A 9141-nucleotide genomic window follows, 5' to 3' on the forward strand; every position below is an offset into this window, starting at 1 on the left:
GGGGGGGGAGAAGAAAATAAAGCTTGTGATTAAAGTGTGGAATGTGTGTGTCTGCGACGCTTGGGAGATCCATGTTTCCATGGGACTAGGACTCAAACTGCAGAGCGGGAGGGGAACTGAGAGTGCACCCCCAGGAAACGTGATACAGTTGGCAGCTGTGAGGAGAGGCATGGGCCTTTTTAGTGGTCAATAAAAGTAAAATGGAAATGAGCTGTAGTTTCAAAGCCAGAAAGAGAACGGGAGGGGCACCACAAGCAGTGGCTGTACAATGCAAATTATGAAACGGTGACATGATGCATGAGAAATCTGCACAGTGATGGATGGCACAGCTCACCCTGCCGTCATGTTGTCAACAAATGTCTTAAGACTTATTCACGGTGCAATGACCAGAGCCTTGAAAACAAGTGTCATACTAGATGTTTTCATCTTGTGGACATTTCAGGCTGCAGCCATCAGCAAACTTATCACGTAGGAAACAGATATGTGGAGTGAGTTAATGGTCTTGAAAGGGCAGGGGAGGGAAGTTTAGCAATCAGCATGGGAATAGTGGGAGAGAGAAAGTAAAGGGGCCAAGAAGTGATAACAGTGTGAGGCTGGAGTACAGGTCCCTCCTGTCACAGGCTGCGGGTGATGTTGAACAGCTGTGGAGAGAGGGGCTCACTTCCTGTGTCCAAACCCACTAAATATGCTCCTTAGCAGGAGAAGCGACGAGTGGATGTTTATTTCCAACCTTCTTGCTGTGTTTCTCAACCCATCTGCATTTTTCCTTTGTTACAAAGAGGGAAGTGGAACATTTTCTTTATCTCAGAAGATCTCATTGTTCAGGTGCCAAATGGCTGGCTGCTCATGCCATGCGTGGTGAGATATATTGGTGTTTTTTTTAGCTCTAGTCACCAAATTACTGCCCTGGGTAACATTCAGCTGTTGTTCCTCATCTAACAGGGCAAAGGCATGTATGCATATTTCTCTACATGCATTTAAACCAGCATTCTGTTTGAAAGTGTTTCACTTTACACTCAACGTGTGGGAGGCAATCCATCATTTTATAACGTGACAAACTGTGTCCAGAAGTATTTGTCAGATGTTTGATTAAATGAATTTTCTTTTCCAAAAGTATTCTCCAGGATCCAAGCCATCCGTGGCTGAGCTGGCCGGAAGGTTCAAAGGTCACATTCTACCAATGCCCACCTCAAATAATGAGGTACTTTTATTAATATCTAGTATGATATGTTACAATACCCATACAATAGGATACCCAGTGTGTCTAGCTGCCAAGAGAGAACGCTCTCCATATTCTGTACATAAGTTTGAGTTTCAGTAGTAGTGCGTGACTACATATGGACTGCTTGTACTTACAGATTTTATTTACAATCCCCCCCTTTTTTATAGTCATCATTTCGAAGAAAACCTCCATGTTCCCTAAAGTTGCAAAGTCAAAAGGATGATGATGAAGAATCAGATGTAAGTCATTTTCTTCCTTGACTAAGACATGTGCTATAAATCAGTCTTCTTGATATACAAAGGAAACAAATTTGGATTTGTTTACTCTACATTTTCATTGCAATGTCACAATTTCAAAACCCTAGGCAGTGGACTCTGACCAAATCCATAATTCATGTTTTTGTTCTTCTGGCTTAAACATTGGGAAAGTTGTGTTAGTAACTCCCTGCTGGTTTTCTTCATAGAACGGACCTCCAAACGAACCACACTAACACGTCTTTGCATGCCATGTTGTAGCACCACAACAATTCATACATGTGCACATTTTTTGGATTTGTCATTTCATTAATTCTGGTCTGACTATATCTTCTAGCAGAAAACTATTGTCTCACCAAATCCCTTTAAAATCAAGATGAAGAACTCTTCCATCATTGAGAAACTTCAGGTAAGAACTTCTTGCAACATTTGAATATTTTGTGAGGGAAATGCTTATCTCACTAATGATGTGTTATTGTAGGATGTAGTGTACAGGCCAAAGTACTCCGGAGTTTCTATTATCCAGAGATTGAGATGTGTAAAGCATTACTGCCCCCCACTGTTCAGTTGACATTGGTAAGTGAGCATGCTGAGAAAAGGGGAGGGGCTTGTCCCTGATGCCCCATTCTGCTCAGATTAATGATTTAATGGGATCACGGGCCACTCAGCCTCTAGTGCGGCTCCAGCTCGCCTCGGTCGTTCTCTTAGTTAGCAATTCACACGGTGGGCCGCCATGGGACAAAAGGGCTGCCGCTTCTCCCTCTTCCTCTTCTCCCCAGTGGAGGTAGGACACTCTCCTCTAAACTTGAACAGTGGTTTGGGGACTAACTTGAGATGCGATGTACTTTAGTTCTCAGACTGAATATGACAGGTGTTGTTTGACACTGTAAATGGAATGTCAGGCCATCCTACTCGCGGGTGAGTTTTCACAGTAGGAAGGAGAGATGTGCACACCTGTATTAATACTTATATTTTCAAACTAAGTTACACATTTGAAGAAAAAATATTCCCTATTTTATACACAGTGTGTTTTAAGAATATACCCATGTATTAAGCAACATGACATTGTTTAATCTTTTCTTCACTCATATTATATTTCCTAATAGAATAACTCTTGTGTTGAATTTATGGCTCTCTCGTCATTGTATTTTTATAGTATGTTTATTCCAAAGAAATGCTGTGTAAATACCTTGTTTTCCAGTAATTAAGGACATCGTTGATAAGGTTTAATTGGAACACATTGTACTAAAGAGATTACAGTATCCAGGCTACAGGATCTTCCTTTCCCCTGTAGGCCAATCTTGCCTTGTCACCCACTGCTCTGCTGCCTTCACCCAAGAGTCCCGAGGCCAAGCTCCAGTCAGCACCGTTGTCCCCGACCACACCCGGGACCCCGCAAAGCCCCTTGAGCCCCACCCTGCGGCCCTCACATCTGTCCAGTGAAGACGAGGACCCAGTTAGCTTTGACGGCCCTCCTGAAGGCACCCCGCTGCCGAGCATCAACAAGGTAAACCTATCATCTCTTTCTAAAGCAGTTGGATGAGTTTGTGCTATTACTGTGAGCATCATGTTGGTGAGCACCCTAGATCGTGTTATTCCAGTTAATATTTGTTTCCACTCACAGATAATTTGGAAGCATTTTTAGTAGTTGGTACTCTGTTGTTTTTATATATTTGAGTTCTGAGTCACTAAATGACCAACATGAGCTGCTGTCACATTAAAGCCCCTGAAGTGTTTCTCACACTGTTCACCGTGACGTCACAGCCGGACACATGGTCCCCCATCCCCGTTGGCGTGTCTCTCGGCGGGAGTCCTGCATATCTTCTGGTTAAGCAGGCCTTGGATAAGCTGGCACAAGATGCCCCTGTAGTGCATGAGTACTGCTGCAAAGGAGATTGAAGATGTAATCCCATTAGCCTAGTTACAGCAGAGTCCCTTGGTACCCTTATTTGCATTGCTCTCACGTATATACTGACACTTGGACAGTTCACAGAAATAATTTGTTGGTATAAATAAATTGATATTGAATATAGGTTCTTAGCTGCCTTACAGATCTAAGTTGTCATGATTTTTTTTTTTTCAAAACATGATGTTAATTCCCTGCTGGATCTTACTCATCTTTTCCACATAGACTCGTGCACGGCTATCATTCAAAAGACGCCCACCCACGAGGCAGCACAGGAGGTCAGCCGGAGAGGAGAGAGCCTCTGGGAGTGCTCTGTCTCCATGTGAACTGTACAGCCCAAATGAAAATGGGGACACAGTCACAGTTTTCGATTATGGACAGCTGGAAGAAGCTGAAGAGAAGGACAGGGACTGGAAAGAAACGGAGGATGAGGTAGCAAGTGACCCGGATGACAGCGGAGATTCAGAGAAGGAACAGGAAGCACAACAAGCCCAGAACTTTGAGGCTTTGGAAGAGGAACAGCAGCCTTCAGAGCCTGGCGCTGCGGGGCAGATGGAGGGCGCTGTGGAAACAAAGGGGAACGAGGACATGCCTCGGGACGAGCACCAAGGAGGAAATGACACGGAGTGATCTGTGAATGCTTACTTTTAGAAAAAAAATATATGAATAAGTTATTCAGTGCTCTGATTAAGAGAACTCTTAAAATAACTTCTGAGAAAAAGTTGATTGGTTTTAAATTTCTTGCTACCTGATCTTTTTAAGTCTCTCTGTCGCCCTCTCCTGGCTGATTTACTGAACCGGTCTAGAAACACTGGAGAGTTCTAAAAAGCAGCTGTTCTCTGCACATGGACATAAGTTGATACCGTATCCTTTATGAGGCCGGAATATGTGTCCTATTGTGTCAAGTCTGTGAGACCAGACTCATGTTTTTATGACAAATAGCTTGTTTTTCTTTGCAAATCAAAGACATTGTTAAGAGTCCACCTCCATGTCAGGAGAAACTGCCATGTACTAAGGACTTAGGAAATACTGAACGCTTTGTTGACAAAAAGCAAAAATATGATTAGATTCCATACATGTGTATATACATACAGTATATATCTATATATTAGCAAAGGCATACAGTGTTCTGGCATCATATCAAATCCCTTTCACTTTAGGTGAGAATGGTTTACTTTGCTTATCTAGTTTTCCTTTGATGTATGACGGTCTAATTCTGTCTTTTAGTTTGTATTCTACAAAATATCCCAGGCTCGGGGCCTCGGCAGTTATGCACACAAATGTTAAGAAAATAAACCGCTTTCTCCTTCTTTAAAGGGAAATTATTATTTAACATTGATTGCATCTGGACAAATATTTGGGTTGAAAGAATCATAAGTCAAAATTAGTAATGGTAGGCCTGTCAGTAGAAACTTTATGCTGTATAGCCTGAGACAGTTGTTTGGTAAAGACAACGTATAACGTAAAGGACTGTCTTCAGTCAGATGAGGCAAATAGGTTGGCTTCAATAGTTTACAGAGGGTTGCCCATGCTGGTAACGCCATGCACTCCTCCCAGAACCCCCACAGGAGACTGGCATTCCTGTCCCCGATCAGATCCTCTTCTCAGGGCTGTTGTGGTGTGTGTGTGTGTGTGTGTGTGTGTGTGTGTGTGTGTGTGTGTGTGTGTGTGTGTGTGTGCGACTGACCCTTCCAAACTACACTTGATCGACATTGCACCTGTTCGTTTCCACCTGATAATTCCTCTAGTTTCCCACTGTAGCTCTCCCCTATGTCAACCTGAGAAACATCAAAAGATTTTAGAGGAATTATGGTATTTATTAAATCAAATTACTTTAATATCTGTACAAGTGATCTGATCTTTTAGGAGAAAATGTGACAGGGCATTATGGGAAAACTGTCACCCTCTACTTGTGACCAGGTAAAATTGCAGTAACGATTAAACACATATATTTCTATCCTCTGTGATTGGTACTTTACCATAAAACTAGAACTTGTATTTGTATCATGTCAAAAGAAAAAGCACAAGCTTATTTCTATTGTCCTTCTCAAACCGTTTAACTGTGGTGCAGCAGGTGTTCTCTCTAGGAGTTGTGCGCAGTAAATATGTTCCTTCCTTTAAAAAAATACCTCTTTTTTTTATGTAACCTTCATTTTAATTTCAACAAAATAATAGATAGAAATAGCTCCTCATCAAAGGCAGAGCATTTAACAAACACAGCAAGGAAACTGTCCCCAAAAGGTGTTTAGACCCAATATGTCTAAACAGATATTCTTAGCTTATAAAGAATATATAAAGAAGCTTCTAATGTTCATATTTAATACGGTTGTTTAAAAAAACAAAACAAAAAACACGTTCTCCTTGCTCTGCACGTGGAGGTGCAGAGCACCTGTGTTTTTTTTTTTTCACGACACACACTCTCATAGAGCACCTTACTTGTTATTTAGTATCTTTTCTTTTATTGTTCATATCATTGTGGATTTATTATTTATTTATTTGTGTGTGTGTGTGTGTGTGTGTGTGTGTGTGTGTGTGTGTGTGTGTGTGTGTGTGTGTAAAAGCTACTGGGACATAGGATTTCCCTGTGGGATCACTAAAGTATCTATTCAATAATCAGAAAATCCTCGAGACCTTTATCTGGGAAACAGGACGACATTGGGTTTCGATGAGTTATATTATATTTAATAGTAATAACTTCCATTCAACAGTAACACTCCACTCACGACTCCGAAAGGTCTTGGGAGTAGTTTGTCGTCTAGGCTGTCCCGGTCCCGGCATGTGGTCCCGGTTTCTTGTCCACGCCTTCTGACGTCATCCGGAATTTACCTGGCAGGCTGGGACGAGGCATAGACAGTTAAAGGAAGGGAAGGGAGGGACGAGCAGGGAAAGACACACTTGTCCTCCTAGAAAACCCAACCCTTGTCCACGAGCTGTGGGTCCGACGATGTGAACTCAGACCTGTTGTGGAGGACTCGTTGCTTCTTCTTTACCCGAATTTGGGACACGTTTGGCGCGTGGACGGTGCGGTAAGTTACTTAAGACGTTCGAACTTCCGGGTTGCGCCTTCAGCTTCGGCCAGGCATCTGGCTCCGGGGGGGGGGGCATGGACGGACTTTCGACTAACGGCATACACATGCAGCGCTTCGACACCAGCGGGAGCGACGGACCATATCTGTCTCGTGAACAGGTGAGTTAATATGTTATTAATAATAATAATAATGAAGTAGCCTTTATTAGTTCCACAATGGGAAATTACACTTTACACTCTGTTGTTGTTACACACATCACACACAGGCCTGAACTACACACACATGCTCAGTATGCACTAATGGAGAGATGTGAGGGGGGGGGGGGGGCACATGGAAAGGTGTCCCTCGCAGTTGGGGGTTCAGTGCCTTGCTCAAGAGCGCCCTAGGAGGTGAACTGGCACCTCTCCAGATACCAGTCCCCCACCAGACTTTGATCCGTACGGGGACTTGAACCAGCGACCCTCCGGTCCCCAACCCACCTCCCTACTGACTGACCCACTGCCACCCATAGTATTATCTCAAGGCCTACTACAAAATTGTGATAATCAGAGGCATACCATAGTCTGTATTGTTACTTTTTAATTTATTGTATTCCTAGGTAACTTAAACTAATCTTAATTCATTTATCTTAATCACTTTTGAACACACATGACGATAGTGATGTTTACCATTTATATTCCCGTTCTAATCGCCTGCTGCTACAGGGGACCGCTGATGATGTGGATGGTGCTCCCTACAGGACCCTTGCTGCATCAGAGAGAGACGGGCTGCTTTCTGTACAGGTGAGCTGCCGTCCAAGGTGGTGCTCGTTTTGTTCAGGTTTACAGTATGTCTCACATATATTCAGTTCTCTGTGTCGAAGGAGGCAAAAAGGAGCCCTCATTTCTGTGGAAACCTCTTGTTTTAGTCCCCTTTTTTCGACACTATCCCTAGATGACATGTTCCATAACAGCAGGTAAAGGGAAGAGAGTGACGTGTGTCTGCTGGGTCTTTTTGTCAGACTTCCAGTCCTAATGGGGAGGTGGTGGTCCATGCAGCAGAAGCTCAAAGCAGTCTGGGAAATACATACACTCCTCGAAAGGTATGAAGACTTTTAGTTGGAAGTGTAATGTTTTTGTTATGTGGTAACTCCCTGAGTTTATTTACCATCCATGCCCTGGACACCAAAGATAACGGCACAGCTAAAAATAACTTCTTGCCACTTTTGATAGTGTTTTTATACTTGGTTAGTGTTATTTCTGGAATGATGTCTCATTAAGGTGAATTTCATTTCGCCTTTTAGAACAGCTCCGTGGGCAGGATACAGAGAGAGCTGAATAAGGTTGTCTGCGGGAGATTCAAGCTGTGGATGGTCATCGTCTTCACCTTTTTGCTCATCTTGGCTGTGATAATAATCTCGCTGGTCCTGTGTTCAGGTAAGGTTTCATTAGGCTGCACAGGTAATCGCAATTTTCTCGAAATTGCAATATGGACTAGTGCAATTTTCAAATCGCAGGGGGCGCCTCTATTGGTTAATGGCAAAATATGTGTCAAACCATTCTGAATGAAGTATAGTTGGGGCTGCAGAGACGTCGCAGCCTACAAATCACTCCCTGCAGACTGCAGATAAAAACAACATACACACAATATCGTGAATCATATTGCATTGCAGTCAAAATGTTCGCAACTAGATATTTTCCTCATATCGTGCAGCCCCAGGTTTCATGATGAGTGTGTGATATATTGGGGAGTTGATGCCCCATTTATTAAATATGTGCATAAACAGCAAATGTAATTATTTTGATAAGAAACAAGGTAACTTATACTTTTAAAGCAAATGTGAAGTTGTGGCAGCTGAAAGTGAAAGTGTAAGTTATTATGCGTCCACACTGCACTATTTTAGAAGCTAATGATTACACAATGTTACCATTTCAGTACTGCAGTTACTTTGTAGCACCGTTTTGACCAATTTCCTTTTTGAGCAGTGATCTACAAGGACGAGGATGACAACTTTGACCCTTCGTTGTTTAAAGTTCCTCATTCTTTCAACGGGAGCTTCAGACTGCCCAACCTGGTCTTCACAGAGCAACTGTCCACCCGGTCCTCCGAGGAAAGCCAAGCACTCGCTGCTCACCTTCAAGAAAAGGTCTACACCAATAATCACCTGTGTTTCAAATATTTATAACTCAGCATATAAGAACAAATATTTAAAATGTGGAATATGCTGACAAACATAGGATTTGCTTATGCATACAGTCTTTCTTCCTTTCTTTTGCTATTGCATGAGTCCTCAATTAGCAACCGCACCTATATTAGCATCATGAATAGAGACTGACGTCATGCATTCAGGCTAAACATAGAACAACTGGGGGAGAGATGCAGGGGCATTGTACACAGTAAGGAATTAATACATCGTAAAAGTACAATGTTATAGATTCTGAAAGCCCTGGAGCTGTTTTGTATATCTTACAGAGAATGTAAAGGCCTTCAGCAGCAGAATAGAGTTAACAGTGAAGTGAAAGCAACAGTCAACAATATTTAACTTTCATTGTTTGCCTCTGCATGTGTCACCCTGCCCCGCCCGCCCACCCAGCTGGCTGGCCTCTACAGGTCCTCCCCGGCTCTGGGACGATACTTCTCTGAAGCTGAGATATCTGCTTTCAGGTAAACACACATGGCACTTAAAGTGCTCATATTATGCTTTTGGCTTTTCCCCTTTGTGCATGCTTTAGGTTTACAAAGTCAAAATGC

General features: G+C 42.7%; 2 protein-coding genes across 2 annotated transcripts in view; both read left to right on the forward strand.

The window, feature by feature from the left end:
- zgc:153184 (uncharacterized protein LOC751652 homolog) overlaps positions 1-4693 on the forward strand; it is a 14453-nt gene extending 9760 nt beyond the window's left edge. The window contains 5 exon segments of the mRNA XM_034867060.1: positions 1115-1201; positions 1390-1461; positions 1814-1885; positions 2771-2983; positions 3608-4693. Coding sequence (XP_034722951.1) covers positions 1115-1201; positions 1390-1461; positions 1814-1885; positions 2771-2983; positions 3608-4012 — 849 coding nt within the window. The 3' untranslated portion in view covers positions 4013-4693.
- A 1530-nt stretch (positions 4694-6223) lies between these two features.
- Positions 6224-9141, forward strand: part of LOC117941873 (TPA-induced transmembrane protein-like) — a 4065-nt gene continuing 1147 nt past the window's right edge. Inside the window, exons 1-6 of the mRNA XM_034867062.1 lie at positions 6224-6569; positions 7116-7193; positions 7412-7492; positions 7694-7826; positions 8376-8536; positions 8984-9054. Coding sequence (XP_034722953.1) covers positions 6486-6569; positions 7116-7193; positions 7412-7492; positions 7694-7826; positions 8376-8536; positions 8984-9054 — 608 coding nt within the window. The 5' untranslated portion in view covers positions 6224-6485. The remainder of the gene's footprint in view (positions 6570-7115; positions 7194-7411; positions 7493-7693; positions 7827-8375; positions 8537-8983; positions 9055-9141) is intronic.

This window comes from Etheostoma cragini, chromosome 3 (assembly GCF_013103735.1).
Source record: "Etheostoma cragini isolate CJK2018 chromosome 3, CSU_Ecrag_1.0, whole genome shotgun sequence".
Classification (NCBI taxonomy): Eukaryota; Metazoa; Chordata; class Actinopteri; order Perciformes; family Percidae; genus Etheostoma; species Etheostoma cragini.